Below are 16,171 nucleotides of genomic sequence, written 5' to 3' on the forward strand. Positions count from 1 at the left end.
CGGCCCAGGAGGACCACACCCATCTCCACCTCCGCAGCAGAAGGCGTGTCCCCCAGGGCAGAGCAAGGGCTTCTCTTTCATGAGATGTCACACCCTCTAAATCGGGTTCTCAGTCTTCCTCATGCCGCGCCCCTTTCACACAGCTCCTCACGTGGTGGTGACCCCCCCCCATGGTGGTGACCCCCCCCCCAACTATCAAATTATGTTTGTTGCTACTTCACCGTTATTTTGCTACTGTGATGAATCGGGTCACCCCTGTGAAAGGGTTGTTCGATCACCCTAAGGGGTCGCAACCCACAGTTTGAGAACTGCTGGTCTAAATGCTCTGTGAATGTGTCTGCCCTTTGGTGCTTGAGTTCTGTAATGGTGGTGAAGTAATTACATGTGGGGCTGCTTAAGCCCAAGGTGTGTAATTCAAAACCACCAGCCTTTCCAAGAGGGAGGGAAAGCGAGAGAGCTCGCTGTTGACCCCGTAAACCTCAGAAACCATCGGGCAGTTCTGTCATGTCCTATGGAGTCACCGTGGGTCAGAATTGACTCGGTGGCAATCAGGGTTATTGGTTGGTTGGTTTATAATCAGGATGTGGGGGCCATGCTGGGGCAGTGGTTAAACACTCCACTGCTAACCAATAAGTCAGCGGTTTGAACCTATCAGCCACCCGAGGGAGAAAGATGAGGCTCTCCGCTCCTGTAAAGACTTTGGCCTTGGAATCCCCAGGGGGACAGCTCTAGTTTGTCCTGTAGGGCCCCTGTGAGTCGGTCAACTCGATGATCCCCAACACCAAGAATCAGGGCATCATCAGCTCTTTCCCCCGGGAGTCACTCAGAGTAGAAGCGGGAGAGCAAGCTGCCCAACCTGGGTGGTCTAGAAGCCCCCTCGAGGAAGAACCAGGGATAGATTGAGCTTTATCTTCCTCACATTGCAGCCAAAGCCTGAGTGCCCTCACAGCTCTTCCATCAGTCCAGAGAAGTCGTGGCACGGGGGTGGGGTGGGGGGGGAGTCTTCACCCCATGTTTGTATCAGTTTGGGGAGCCACCAAGGGGCATCCTGGGAAGCACTCCCCGAATGTCATCGTCCTGCTGTTGGTTGGTGTTTGTGCGTATTCATGTTACAAGGACCTCTTAGCTGATGGCAGCTGCCTTCAGTAGTGTAGCCTGTAATGTGGTTTGTGTTTGCGTGAACAAAATGAGATGTTTACTTATACTTTGGTTCCCAAGGCTTTTTTGTCCCATTGAAATTGGCCGAGGCTCTCAGACGAGGTGCAGAGAACAGGTGGCCTCGCACAGGCCCCACAGGTGCGCCCTATACCTGCTGTGACTTTGCTAGCAGCCTGGAGCAGCAGCTGGGCCCAACGTTGCTTCATTCTGTGCTCTGAAAGCAGGCTGGGAGAGCCAGGTCCAAAGTACACCTCCCTGGCTGATAATGTCTGTCTCTTCCCCCAGAGTCATGAAGTCCTTTAGAGCGGGGTTCAATGTGTCCTCCCTCACCCCTCCCTAACCTTCAGCCTGGCCGTTGCCTGGAAATGCTGGATGGTTAAGGTGTGTTTATGTCGACATTTCTCTGTCCAGAGCAAAGGCCTAGAGAAATGCTCTTAAAAAAACAAACAAGCAAACAAAGCCCTCTAAAGTCAGAATCGGAGCCCTGCTGGCGTGGCTGGTGAAACATTGGAGTGACATCTGCAAGGTCGGCAGTTGGAAGCCACCAGTTGCTCCTGAGAAGAAATACACAGCTTTCGGTGACCTTAAGCAACCTCAGAATCTCACAGGGCCGTTCTACCCTCTCCTCTAAGGCCGTTTGAGTCCGCATCGACTCGATGGCAGTGAATGGATGAGTGAGTGAAAGTTGGAGTTGACAGTGAGTGTGGAGTTCTTTTAAAGTAGTCAGATGACCACGTGTTACAGACTGTAGCTTCCCCGTGGCACAGTGGTTACATGTTGGCCTGCTATCCACAAGGTCATCAGTTCAAACCACCAGCCAGCTCAGCGGGAGAGATGAGGCTTTTGACTCCTGTAACGCGTTACAGTCTCAGAAACTCACAGGGGTGGTTCTACCCTGTCCGACAGGGTGGCTATGAGTCAGACTGGACTCGGTGGGAGTGGGTTTGGGAGTTGGGGTACAGGTGTAGAGTATTATTATTTTTTCTTTTGATCAGCTAAACCCCGGAAACCCCTATCCGAATGGTAGTCAGCCTTGAGCAAGCATAAGCCATCATTGTCTCCCTCGATGTTCTTCACTGCTCAGGCTGCTCTGCACAGCTGCCAGGGTCTCAGCTTGATGCCACAGTCTCTACCGACTGAAGAGAAGGCTGCAGGGGCTCTGCCTTCATCAGAACCCCGATAGCACCAAGTTGGGAATTTAAGATATCGGAATCATGTTTACGTTTCTTTATCAATATTCTATAAGCCTTGTAGGAGCCCTGATGGTGTAGTGCAGTGGTTCTCAACCTTCCTCATGCCACGACCCTTTAATACAGCTCCTCATGTTGTGGTGGCCCCGTATGTGGGTGTATCTGCATGTGGGCGGACCCACTTGGAGTCTGATACAGGAGCAGTGTCTCGGTTCCTAAGACCATCAGAAATATGATCTTATGTGACACCCCCTCCCAGAGGGGTTGAGACCCTGAGGTTGAGAACCGCTGGTGTAGTGGGTTACACTTTAGGCTGCTGCTCTCAAAGTCAGCAGTTTGAAACCCCTAACCGCTCCATGGGAGAAAGAGGAGGAGAGCGTGCCAGCCTCCAGGAAGGGAGAGAACTTACTTACTTTAGACCACTCGTGGGCTAAGTGTCCTAGTGTTCTGACTTTTCAGGCTAACTTACCTCATTTCTGTGTTGAGTGCAGGTTTTTCAGAAACGGATGGCAGAGTCAGGCTTTCTGACCGAAGGGGAAATGGCCTTGATCTTCGTTAACTGGAAAGAGCTCATCATGTCCAACACAAAGCTGCTGAAGTAAGTCCTGAGCGCCGCCATCATGAGCCAGGCCTGCAGCTGGCACACCTCACTCACTCTCTGTGGCAGCCTGTGGAGCAAAGGGCTGTTCAGGCATGTCTGCCCCCTCGGGCTATATCTCATGGCATTCCTGATGACTCTGAAATGCATAATTATTGAAGAAAGAATCATGAGAGAGAGATAGCAAAGAAAATACTTTGTATTTCAAAGTAACCATTGAATCATGAAAGAAATCATGTCTGCACTGAAGATGCTCCACGACAAGGAGCTGGCGCTCAGGGCCACATGGGGCTGGTTGGTCACTTGGCCATTCCCGTAGCCCTCCCCCCGCCCCCAGCCCCCCTTGGTGCTCAGTGGCTCCCCCACACACATCTGCCTTTCCCCCAGAGCATCCTGGAAAAGTTCTTCCCTCTCCGTACAATGGTGAGAGCGTTTTAGAATTTCCTTTGCTAAGAAACTCAAATCAAGACAATCCCCAAAGCCGAGAAATCTTCCCAGCTGGCTGCCCAAGGCCACTCGCTTCCCAACTCTCAGTGAGCTTCGTGTGGGTTGCAGGGCCCTGCGGGTTCGGAAGAAGACAGGAGGCGAGAAGATGCCAGTGCAGATGATCGGGGACATCCTGGCAGCTGAGCTCGCCCACCTGCAGGCGTACATCCGCTTCTGCAGCTGTCAGCTGAATGGGGCTGCCCTGGTCCAGCAAAAGACCGACGAAGACTCGGACTTCAAGGAGTTTTTAAAGGTGAGCCCGCCCAGCACTGCCCAGACATCTTTGCGCTCTGGACCTGGGGGCGGGGGTGTGTGTTTGTGTGCACTGGCACAGTTAGGAACGCCAGCAGTGGGGAAGGTCGTCCCCATGAGTCCCCAAGGGAAGGCGTCTCTGTGCTGTCTTTCTTGTTGGTCTGATTTCTCTCTCTCCTGCTTTCTGGTCCTGTGACTACCGTGTTGCTGTGGAATACTAGGGTGGTGTCTGTTTCTTGCCCTTAAGCTCTCTTACCTGAGTCAGCTAGTTTACACTCCCCAAAGGACTATGGAGAAAGGTCATTTTCATTTTAACACTAATTTATATCTACCATGCTACAGAGTGCATATGAAATTGCCCATGTAGTCTAGCAAACTGCAACAAGACAAGATACACACTTTCCATTAATGTGTAAGTAAACTAAGAGCGCAGGGTGGGGGGATGGGGGGGAGACCTCAGGAAATAGAATGTATGAAGCACACATCTGATGTTCCTAGAGTTTGACCACTCTGCTCAGGCCCTGTGCTAGGATTGGGCATAGACCCAAATTAGATGTGGTCCTTAGCTTCGTGGAATTCATACTCTGGCAGGCGATAGGAGCACCCAAGATGTGGTCCCTCCCCCTGTGTTCCCCAGTTATGGGGGTGGGGTCCGTGGCTGATGTTTCAGAAGTCGATCACCAGGCCTTTCTCCTGAGGTACCTTTGGGTAGATGCAAATCTCCAACCTTTGGGTTAGCAATGGGACTCCATGGCAGGGCATGTGGAACAGCACCTAAAGCCATGGGTGGGCATTTCACCCAGAACAAGAGAGGAAGGAGGAGGGTCAGGGATAGAAGTAGGATATGCAAAGTATGGCTAATCACTCCATGAACACCTGCCTCCCTGGCCTTGAGACCAGAAGAACTGGTGGTGCCCGGCTGCCGCTACTGACCATTGGATCAAAGTTGCCATAGAAGAATTCTGGTGAAGGGCGGGGGGGCGGGGAGCAGAATAGAATGGCAAATCTCATGGGCTTTCTGAAGCCATAAAGAGTGGATAAACTCCTAAAACTCTTAGCCTGAGATCATCTTTAAACCTTAATCCAAAAGTATCCCCTGATATCCTCTTAAACACTAGCTTAAATCATAATAACAATCGGCCTTGGACATTTTGTCCTGTGAAGAACTACCCACAAAGGCTCTGATGGACTACAGCAACTTGAAAGGTTAGATGAGCGCCTAAGGGGCTGTGAGCTTGTGTTAAGGGAGAGGAACAGTTCAGAAAGAAAGGAGGAGAACGTTTTCACAGCCCCAAGTGTACGAACAAGCTGTCGGAAGTGGTGTGTGCTTTGCTGTGTATATTCTGAACAACAACATAACACATTCTAATTACAAATGGCAAGTGAGACCAGTGTGCTGAAGGGGGCCGGGAAAATACCAGGGGAGGCTTGTTCCTGGGAGCAAGGCAGGGTCATGACTATCACGTGTGTCAGACAGAGCCCCAGGGAACTGCACAGCACCCACAGAGTGCGGCTGTGAGCTGAGAGATTCCTGCGGTTCTCTGAACACCTATCCCTTAGACCCTGAATGACTAAATGCAAATGAGAACCCTTCAAAGGGGTGCCCAAGTCTGGAAGATGGCCAGGCTTTCCTTTGCCTTGTTTGGGGATGGAAGGTCTTCACAAACCCACTTGATTGCTTCCGCAGAAGCTGGCATCTGACCCACGATGTAAAGGGATGCCCCTGTCGAGCTTCCTGCTGAAGCCCATGCAGAGGATCACCCGATACCCTCTCCTCATCAGAAGCGTGAGTGTTCAGACTGGTGCAGCTAGATACTTGAGGAGGTGGGCGGATCCGCACAGGGGTCAGGCAGGCAGCCTGGAGTAGCCAACTCAGGCGACGTGGCCCCGCAGAAGTGCGCCTGCTGCTGAGAGATCAGGCACCCACGTACATGGGGACTGCGGGGAGGCGGGTGTTTGGGTTGGGTGGGGAGATGTGCTCTAAAGGGCTCAGTCCTTATAGCAGGCAGATGAGAGAAATCTCCCGTGTCCTCCTCCCTTCCAGAAGACTTTGCTGGCCTCAGAGTCAGTCATTTGCTGGTCTAGGTGGGGTAAGGCCTCCACTTGTCACTCAAGACTGAGCCCAGAGGTGGGGCCGGTTACCCATGACCATAACCTTGGGTTCCAGTCTCATCTGTCCAGCCCTATCGGGGATGTTCAACCCCAACTCAGCATGTCCAGTGTCCTAATAGCTCGTCCTTGTCCCCTCCACACAGGCTGAACAAACACGCCTCCTCAGGCCCCCCATCTTCCTTCCTTTTGACACAGTATGAATCTCCGAAGCCAATTTCATGTTCCAAGGAGGCAGACTTTACAAAGGATTATCCCAACAGTCATTAATACGGTTTTGATCACCCTAACAAGAAAATAGTGGGACCAGCATCATACTGTTGCTGTGCGGATCATCCCCTAGCCCCGGCCGGGGCAGTACGCTCTATGAACCCAATGCAGACTTGATGTATCGATGCTTCGACCAAATCTACTGAAACTGGGTCAGATGCATCTTAGAATTCAGAGATTCCACAAGGGGGCTGCAAACGTTCATGGAAGAATTCCCACAGCATTTAATCCCATTTTACCGCAGTTTGAGAAGCCCCTTGTCTATTACGCAACACCCCACGGGGGAATGGGCAACGCCTATCGTCAGATACACTAATTCTAGAGTGAAATGTAGGCGTAAGGAGGAGGAAGTCTACACAGAAGAGCTCTTCTGTTCGGGCCAGATTGTGGCACCCAATGAAGGCTGAGCAGAAACTTGGGTTCTGAATGTGCGTGTGTGTGTTGTTACAAAACTGTAAGCGAAGGGCAGCCTGCTGTGGGCAGCTAGTGTCTGGGGGAAGCACGCTGAGTCATCTCCTGGCTTCTTTCTCTGCTCTTCCAGCAAGGGTTCAGAATTGCTTCAGAATGTACTGCGTGTGTTTCCTACATACTGCCGGTGTGATTTTTATTGTGTTTGTCCTGAGAGTGGGGATCACTGCTGTCATCAAAGTGTTCAGAAGGAGCAGTGACTACCCCCACCCCCACCCAGTTTGGTACAACTGCGGTTCGCAGATGCTAACAGGGAACCAGAACAGCCGCCAGTTCACACTGGAGGGGGCATGGCGGAGACTACTGGGGGAAAGCAGCCTTCTGTCCAAGGCCAAGCCCCAGGACCCGCTCAGAGAACAATTGGAAGCACATTTCAGGGGCGTTCGGTTCCTGTGCTCTGTCCCTGTCTCCCTAAGGAGCCCCTGGACTGTGGACTTCGGGGCAGAAAGTGCCCCTTGTGTCTCCAGAACCTCACATGGCACCCAGTGCATCGTGTGGTTGTCAGACGGCCGTGGGACCAAGTGGGATCGACCCAGACATTTCTCAGGCTGTCCTCTTAGAGGCACAGATTGCCAGCCCTTGACTCCCACGGAGTGTGATGGGCAGGCTCGAACCGCTAACCTTGCAGTGAGCCGCCAAGCCCTTTAACCACCGTTCCACCAGAGCTCCTCCAACACAGTCTGGGCCCTCTGACCCTGGACAGACAGGTGGGGGAGAAACAAGGCATCCCATGTGATGCACGCCCTGCTTTCTTCTAGATTCTGGAGAACACCCCGGAGAGCCACGTGGACCACTCCTCCCTGAAGCTGGCCCTGGAGCGCGCCGAGGAGCTCTGCTCCCAAGTGAACGAGGGTGTGCGGGAGAAGGAGAACTCGGACCGGCTGGAGTGGATCCAGGCGCACGTGCAGTGTGAAGGCCTGGCCGAGGTGGGCCTGGGTGCTGCCAGGCAGGTGGGCCCTGGGTGGGCTCCAAGCGCAGAGGCACCCCTCCTTGGAGTGTCACTTTGCTCTCTTTGACAAAGAGACTATTTGCTATTTTTGTTCTGAAGTCCTCTGACATCAGCCAGTCGCATCTGTGCCCCCCGGGTGAGAGTCGCCCTTTTCCCCGGGCCAGTTTACCCGCGGGAGGGAAGGAGTGTCAGGACTCTCGGTGAAGCTGGAGGATTGGCCACCAGCCTCTCCCGGGGGGTGGCCTGGGCAGTTTGTCCTGGGGCTCCTTGTCTCGACTTCTCAAGTGACTCTCTCTCTCTCTCTTTCTCTCTCTCTCTCTCTCTCTCTCTCTCTCTCTCTCCCTCTCTCTCAGCAACTTATTTTCAACTCGCTCACCAACTGCCTGGGGCCCCGGAAGCTGCTGCACAGCGGGAAGCTGTACAAGACCAAGAGCAACAAGGAACTGCATGCCTTCCTCTTCAATGACTTCCTGCTCCTCACCTACATGGTCAAGCAGTTTTCCGTGTCTGCAGGCTCCGAGAAGCTGTTCAGCTCCAAGTCCAATGCTCAGTTCAAAATGTATAAGATGGTGAGTCTCACTCCGCAGCTTCAGCCCGTGCCAGCGTTTGCCTTTCCTTTAAGGGCCGCTTGCTGCCCGCACCTTGTCTGCCTGCCTTCATGGGTCCCTTGCTCTCCTGCTCCCACCACTCCCCGCAGTCCCTCTCACTGCCCCAGGCTGCCCTCTGATGGCCTCGGGCTGGGTGGCCTGCGGTGACCTGGCTCCCTCCCTGCCACTGACTTGTGTGTGTACACCCCCCCACACATCTGAGGGCGTGTCTGCAGCCCCCCCTGGAAAACCAGGCCTGAAATGCCAAGGGTCAGTGTGCCCAGGGGCAACCTGCCTTGTACTCAGTGTAGGCACCACTCAGTGCCACCCCCGCCGGACATTGACTTTTGCCAAAGGGGCAGCTGCTTTGTTCCTGTGAACAAGCTCCTCTCCTCGTGTCTCCCTCAGACAGAGCTCAGGGGCTGGACACAGGTGTGTGGAGGTGTGTAGCCTAGCTCACTGCCTTTGTTTGTCCCTAATTCTTTCAGCCTATTTTCCTGAACGAAGTCTTGGTGAAACTGCCCACGGACCCTTCCAGCGATGAGCCTGTCTTCCACATTTCCCACATTGATCGTGTCTATACCCTCCGCACAGACAACATTAACGAGAGGTCAGTCCTGACCCCGTGTGACCTGCCGTGAAATGTAGGTCTCCTGCACATCTCCTTCGACTGTAAAACCTCACTCCACCCCCTGCTCCCATCCTACTAAGTACATCCTCACCCCCTTCTTAGCAAGTCACCTGTGCTCCATCCCACGCAGAAGGCCCAGCTCTGGACCACAGCTGCCCCTCGCCATCTTCCCAAAGGGCGGCTCTAACCACCTCACTCCCCACCTAAAACCCTTCAGGGTTTCCCGGGCCCTTCACACCATGCTAGCATCAGCCCCAGCTCCCTCCAGAGTGGCCAGCCCACCCCAGCCCCTGCCCCTGTGTGGACCACCTCTTGTCTGGCCCCCTGGCCCACCCACCTCCTTTAGGGCCACCCACTGCTGGCCACACAGGGACAGCGGCTCCTCCTCCAGGCACATAGCTCTCCTGGGTGCTGAATGGTCACTGTGAGACTAATCTCATCTGGTCTCCGGGTCCCCAGCACCGTGCAATCAAGAAACTCCCTTAGACGTTCTCTGCAGTCCTCGCTGAGCTAACAAGTTTCCCAGTCCGGCCCGTGCTCAGTGGCTTGTTGAGAGCGCACTTGGGAGGCCAGCACACAAAGCTGGGGGGCGCCTCGTGGGGGGCACCGTGAGGGGCCTGTGAGCACGTCTGCCCCATGGCCACGCTCTCCTCGCCCCCAGGACGGCCTGGGTCCAGAAGATCAAAGCCGCCTCTGAGCAGTACATCGACACTGAAAAGAGGAAACGAGAGAAGGCCTACCAAGGTATTGGCTGCCCTTCGGGTCAGTGCCGGCCCCCAGCAGGGCCCTGGGGAGTGGGTGGAGATGGATCCTGTCTGCCTCCGCCCACCTGTGGGTGACTGTGGATGTATCTAAAGACCACTCGTGCTGTGGGCTGGACAGCAGAGCCCCATCCCCGTGGGCCTCGCCAGCCCTCACCAACCACCCTTCCAAGGAGGGCCTCCACCTTCTCTCCTCCTGCTGCTGCCCGTCCCCTATGGCATTCCCTCGTAGTCCTGGAAGAGACGTCCCCACAGCCAGAATGACCTCACCTCTGCTTACTCGCTCTTGGTCCAGCAACCATCCCCCTTGTAGACGGTTTCCCTCCCGCTCACAAATGCCCCCTGCTCTCCCTCCCCTGCCGCCGACTGGCTCGGCCCCATCTCTTCCCCAGAACCTTTTCTGCCCCGGATTTGCTGGTCTCTTGGGCTGCACTTGCCCTCCTCCTCATCTCACCTGCCTTCCCCTCCACCCACTGTCCCTAGTGCCAGAAGCGGCTCTGTCCTAGGACACCCATAGTTCCGGTACCTGTTGGCAAGCTTCCTCGGCCCAGACCCCACAGTGCTCCTGCCGCCTGATGGCTCTTTCTTCACCTCCTTCCGAGCCCCTCCCCCAGTTATACCCAGGAGTTGCCCTTGCCTTGGATCCTCTCCCCACTGGCCCTCGCAGCTCTCTCCTGAGGTACCTGGTCTCAGCTCATTTTTTGTCTTTTTTTTTTTTTGGTGGGGGCGGGGTAGGGGTTGCAGTTGAGACTGCTACTCCTTTTATCCCCAACAGCTTTATGAGCATATGACTCCCATAGCACACGATCCCGCAGTTGAAGCCCACCGAGAGGAGTTGTGCAGTCACCGCCACAATCCGTTTGAGAACTCTTTCTCCGATCTTGTGCTCATCGTTAGTAGCTTCCGTTTCCCAAGAGCCTCCGCTGCCATGTCCCCAAGGAACCATGGATCCAGTTACTGTCCATAATTTTACCTCTTCTGTATTTCTTATACAGAAAAACCTTTAAAAACCAACAAATAACAACTAACGAATCACAGAGCAAAGCAGATTTAAAAGCCTCAACTGGAAAGTGGAAAATGGTGACGGCTAGAACAAATGTCAGTGGGTCTAAGGAGGGTCCTGATAGAGTGCTGAAGGGCCCGGCGCCGGTGGTCTCATCCGGGCATTGCCTCCCAACGCTCGACCCTTCTCAACCTCCCCCGGCCTGCTATCGTCTCAGATGGCCATTCTCCCACTGCTTTCCACATGAGGTCTTCCACTTGAATGTCTCCTTGGATGGTAGCATTGTCCTTGGCCTCTTTTAACTCTCAGCATACCTCTTCCCACAGAAACATCTTCCCTGTTGTTTCCCAAATGAAGGACACAGTTCTTACTCCCAGGACATAGGGACCATCCACAATATTCCTTGTTATTCAGCCTCATTCCCACTCTCTTTTGTGTCTACCCCACCCTAGTGCCTAATCCAAACTTCCTGGTTCCCCAGTCATGCCTGCCTGCTGCCATTCCATCTGAAATGCTCTGCTGTCACAGGGTCTGGCAAGTAGGTTCAGATGCCCAGATGCCCTGCGCACAACAGAAGGAAACACTGCCTGGCCCTGTGCCTGCCTCCCGGTCCTGGTTACAGCCACCCGTCCAGCTCCCTGGGGGCCTTCCTCCTTTTTGCTGCCCCCCGGCTCTACCCACACAGCGTCCTTCTCCAGGGTCCCTCCTGAGAACACGCCCCATCACCCTGGCTTCTCAGAAGCACCTGGCTGTACGTCTGTCTTCCAAGACAGATCTGTTCACTCTTCGGGCAGTTCGCCATGTTTCCGGTGGTCTGTGCTGCCAGCACGGGCATTCAAACGCATCCAGCCCTCTGCACTCGTGGTTCAGCCTTCACAATCACAGCTCATTGGAACACCGGCGCTGAGGGCAGGCACAGCCTCGGCCTCAAAGTCACACAGTTGCTTCCTAGCAGACAGGCCCCTGGCACAGTGTTTGTTACTGGTTTTCGTCACCAAAATCTTGGCCATGTCCATCTTTTCTCCGTTTCCCAGGGTCTCTGTTTTCTTTCTGTTGAGTTGCAATCCATCCTGAAGGCGGCTGGAGCCTGGGATCTTGTTCCGCTGGTTCCATGCCCAGTGTTGGGATTCCTCTGCCCTCCTATCTCCCCTAGTGAGTCGTGGTGACCTTTGCATCCCATATGGACGGATTTTGAAGTGAGGCACTGGTCTTTCGGGAAATAAACACTCTATCGTGGGTGCCCCTGTGCTTTCTCTTGGGGGTGACGCTGAGCCCAGGTTTACAGAGAATCTCAGCCAGTCCTCTCCTCGCTGCCCAGCGTGGCTGGCTCTCTTTCTTTTTTTAATGTGTGTTTTTTTATTCAGGTTCCCTTTAATTTGTTATATACTCCTGCAAAGGTATGTTAAACCAGCTTCTGCTCATGGGATCTTATCCTAAAAGTGTGCTTTTGAAAAATCAATGATCAAATCATTCCATTCAAGCATATAAGATGATCTCTTCCAAATTGATCAAAGATACAAATCAAAGTGTCTTTTATATATATATATATTAGCATCAGTATCTGTATATGCTGTTGTGCCTTTTCCATCCATTTAATCCCTCCAACATTTGCTGCGTTCTCTGCTAGCACTGATGGGGCCCATAGAGATGAAGGCCCCTGTCTGCCTTCTAGGGGACCCAGGACATACCCTCTGTGGAGGGTGGGTGGGTGCAGGCTGAGGTGGGGAAGGCTCCATCAGGCAGAGGTTCTACTTGAATTGAGTTTTGAAAAATTCATAGCTTACCACTCAGCCTGAGTTGGCTTCTAAACCCCTTCAGGGTTCATGTTTACCAAGATACTATGAATTGGGTGGCTAATTTCTGTCTGTATTTAAAATGCTTTGAATACCTCCTGTAGTAGAATAAGGTCTTAAGACTTCAGTGAAAGTGCTTTCTCTAGAAGCAGTCAACTGCAGGGCTCACATTTCATGAGAAGTTCAGAAAAGAGACTTGGGCACCAGACAGACGTCTGCTCTGCACTCAAACCTGGCATTTAGATGCTCTGTGGCTTGAATACATACATTTCAGTCCTTCCTACACCTCAGTTTTCTCTTGACATCTAGCCAAGAGGCTAGCAGTTCGAACCCTCCCAGCAGCATCTCGGGAGCCTGGCCTGGCAATGTGCTTCCAGAAGGTCACAGCCTTGCAAACTCGATGACGCAGCTCCACTCTGCATGCCGCGGGGTGCCTGTGAGCCAGACTGACCACAGCAGTGACCAGCAGCATGTGATCACACGCTGCCATACCGTACAGGCTAGTTGTGTAGGATAAATATCTAATGTGAAGTTTAGGAAACAAAACTGCCACCGAGTCCATTCCAGCTCACAGTGACCCTCTAGGACAGTGCTTCTCAACCTATGGGTTGAGACCCCTTTGGGGGGTCAAACAACCCTGTCACAGGGGACGCCCAATTCATAACTTCACAAAATTACAGGAAGTAGCGATGAAAATAATCCTGTGGTTGAAGGGGGAGGGGGGTCACGACAACACAAGGAGCTGTATTCAAGGGCCGCAGCATTAGAAAGGTTGAGAACCACTGCTCTAGGACAAGACAGAAAGCCTCATCTTCTTATCACAGAGTGCCTGTTGGGTTCGAACTGCAGCCCGATACATACCTCACTACACACCCCAGGCTAGCAGCCCAGTACACCCGCCGGACTCCCTGACACAGATTAGTACCTCATGAAGGTTAGCTGTTGGTGAGTGTAGTCAACTCGGATGCATTGTCATTTTATGAATACTTGTTGGGGTAACAGAAGGGTTAGGAGAGCCGTCTGTGCTCTCCAGGGGACAGATAGCACCCCGAACTTCAGGCCCCGCAGGTGGGGTGATGTTCTTAACCAGAGGAGGGCTGGGTCTGGCTGGAGATAGTAGTGGACCTGGCCTTGCAGGATGAGTGGGGTGCCAGCAGGCAGAGGTATCGGGGAAGGCCTTCCTGCAGCTGAGGCCCAGCAGCTGCCCCAGTGGCCGGTGGGGCTGGGGCGGCGCTGTCAGTGGTGCTGCCCACTGCCTGATGCTATCACCTGGCTAGCTTCACTCCCAGAGAAAATAACGTGACTGGTCTCCTCTTTCATAGCCCGCTCTCAAAAGACTTCCGGCATCGGGCGTCTGATGGTGCATGTCATTGAAGCCACAGAATTAAAAGCCTGTAAACCAAATGGTAAATGTCTCTCTCCTTCAACAAACAGGGTCACTGCCCTGCTCTTTGCTGGTGACTCTTCTGAACACTGAATGGTGGGGTGCTTCTCAGAGGGTGGTCCCTGTGCCACCGAGTGGCCATAAGCCAGTGTATTGGACCAGTGTTGCTGCAGTCTCCCCAGTGAGTCCCAGCACCTGCCTTCCTACTGCTCGCTGAGCCAAAGAGGGCGCACTGCGAGGTACACCCGAGTCCCAGGCCCGTGGACCGGGTCCTGGCCTTAGAGCTTTGCTTGCTGCGGGAACACGGTGACAGGGTTACTCGCCCACAGGGTGGGCGGCCCCTCGGGTGCGGCTCTTGCTGTGAGGTCAGTTAGTGATGCATCGTTTGGACCCAAGGCCGCCCCGTGTGCCACTGCGCTTCCCTCCTGGGGCCCCCACGTGACTTTGGTTGGTTGGTTTCTGTGCAGGGAAGAGCAATCCGTACTGCGAAGTCAGCATGGGCCCCCAGAGCTACACCACCAGAACGCTCCAGGACACCCTGAACCCCAAGTGGAATTTTAACTGCCAGTTCTTCATTAAAGACCTCCACCAGGACGTGCTGTGCCTCACCATGTTTGACAGAGACCAGTTTGCTCCGGATGGTAAAGACCCCACCCCAGCCCCGGGGGCTAGAGCCAGAGTCCGCACACTGAGGGAAGCCGCATGTGCCCCCCACCCCCCTTCAGCTGCCCACTTGGGCAGCAGGTGTGGTATCCTCCACAGGGGGAGACACCCTGTGACACAGTGTGCCTTCCTCGCCCCTCGGCCGGCTCCCCAGGGGTCTCGGCTACGTGCCTACATGGGCACTGTGTTCAGACCCTCTGAGTCCCATAAGCCCATTCTCCGATAGTAGATTTTTAGCAATCCCGTGGTTTCATTTTCCTTTTTTAAGTTTTGACTCGTGATGTTTACCGCCCCACCCACCCCTCAGATTTCCTGGGTCGCACAGAAGTCCCGGTGGCAAAAATTCGGACTGAGCAGGAAAGCAAAGGCCCCACCACCCGCCGCCTGCTGCTGCACGAGGTCCCCACGGGCGAGGTCTGGGTCCGCTTGGACCTGCAGCTCTTTGAGCCAAGAACTGCCCCCTAGGGACTTGGGGGTCCCCAGGAAGTTTGCCCCTGCCGCTAGGCCGGAGAGGAGCGGACTGTGCCCGCCCTGGGTCGAAGGGCCATCGCTCCCAAAGCCTCGCACGCTCGCAGGGACCCTGCCTCACTGCGCACTCCATCGCTAGCCACCTATGCAACGCGCCCTTTCCAGTGCCTTGTTCCCTGGGAACGCTCCAGCCGCCCATGTCCCGCTTCCCGTTTTCAGGGTGAGACCAAGTATTACGTGGGAAGGAGGCCTCGACGCCCCCGTGGGCTGACTGTGGCCAGTGTGGAGTGTGTGTGTGCATCGCTATGCCGCCACCCCAGGCCTGGTGACCTCCGCGGGGTCACGGCCACTCCGGAGCGCAAGTAATTGGGAGGAAAGGCCGAGGTCGGCCGCTTGAGCCCCAGCCCGACAATGGAAACGAGTCCACGCTGCACTGAATTACGCACGGAGACGTGATCCTTATTCCTGATGAGTCTCTCTCTCTCTCTCTCACTGCTGAGACAATGTGGTTTGAAATCTAAGGGAGAAAGTGTGATTTGCTCTAAATACTGTGAACTCTAATTAATGATGTGGAAAATACGTTTTCCGTTTTAATTGTCTGAAGTATAAATTATTTATGTAAATGCTCTGTTTTTGCGTATTTCATGACATGCGTCTTTAAGCTTTGTCATTGCCAATATGTACAGAAAGAGAATTAAAATAATAAGTTTATGAATGTAACTTGCTCTCGGAGCCTGATTGGCTGTCACCATGTCTTACCAGGTGACCTGGGGTGCTTGCTGGTCATGAGGCCGCCCCAGGGCCCTCTCTGGCCCTTTGAGGAAAGCCCAGGAGGGGCCCGCATCTGCCAGTCAAGTGTGTTGTGCCTCTGGCGAGTTTCCCATGGTTTCTTGGACAGCTGTGGGGTATGATCTCCACGGGAGCTAGGCTCGTAGGCACGCTCGCCCTTAGCTTTGACTTCTGCGCCCGTCAGCCCCCTGGCTGATGGACCCTGAGGGCAGCGTCCCAGTAAGGAAAATCCCCAGAGATGGGGCAGCACTCAGCAGGCCCACGCGCCCCCCGCCCCCGAGCCACCTGCCCTTTCTCCTGTTCAATAGTCCCCACTCCCTGGTCAGCTTCTGAAAGGGGAAAGTGTTTCTGTGTTGATCAAGATCAGGTTTTGCCCAGTCAGCCCTGGAGTGCAGAGCCGGAGGGAGATCACTCTCTTTGATAAGGTGACCAGATTTCAACAGTGGTAAAGCGGGACACCATTGATAAAACTCATATCCTGGCGAAAGAGCCACGTGGCAGCCGAAAACCATGTACCCTAGCTTGTGCATTCTTTCCCAAAATCGGGACATTTTTAAAACGCCGCGGGACACGGGACAAATTGTTAACAATCGGGACGTCTGGTCACCTTAT

The 16,171-nt window shown here is 54.0% G+C and overlaps 1 protein-coding gene across 5 annotated transcripts in view; it reads left to right on the forward strand.

Moving 5' to 3' along the window:
* ITSN2 (intersectin 2) overlaps positions 1-15,396 on the forward strand; it is a 173,583-nt gene extending 158,187 nt beyond the window's left edge. For all 5 annotated transcript variants that reach the window (XM_075557041.1, XM_075557040.1, XM_075557039.1 and 2 more), the window contains 10 exons: positions 2,840-2,946; positions 3,502-3,685; positions 5,372-5,470; positions 7,290-7,457; positions 7,834-8,049; positions 8,556-8,677; positions 9,360-9,442; positions 13,578-13,661; positions 14,107-14,280; positions 14,610-15,396. In XM_075557041.1, the coding sequence (XP_075413156.1) occupies positions 2,840-2,946; positions 3,502-3,685; positions 5,372-5,470; positions 7,290-7,457; positions 7,834-8,049; positions 8,556-8,677; positions 9,360-9,442; positions 13,578-13,661; positions 14,107-14,280; positions 14,610-14,767 (1,395 nt within the window). In that variant the 3' untranslated portion in view covers positions 14,768-15,396. The remainder of the gene's footprint in view (positions 1-2,839; positions 2,947-3,501; positions 3,686-5,371; positions 5,471-7,289; positions 7,458-7,833; positions 8,050-8,555; positions 8,678-9,359; positions 9,443-13,577; positions 13,662-14,106; positions 14,281-14,609) is intronic.
* Positions 15,397-16,171: the final 775 nt, after the last annotated feature.

The sequence above is a fragment of the Tenrec ecaudatus genome, chromosome 8 (genome assembly GCF_050624435.1).
Source record: "Tenrec ecaudatus isolate mTenEca1 chromosome 8, mTenEca1.hap1, whole genome shotgun sequence".
Classification (NCBI taxonomy): Eukaryota; Metazoa; Chordata; class Mammalia; order Afrosoricida; family Tenrecidae; genus Tenrec; species Tenrec ecaudatus.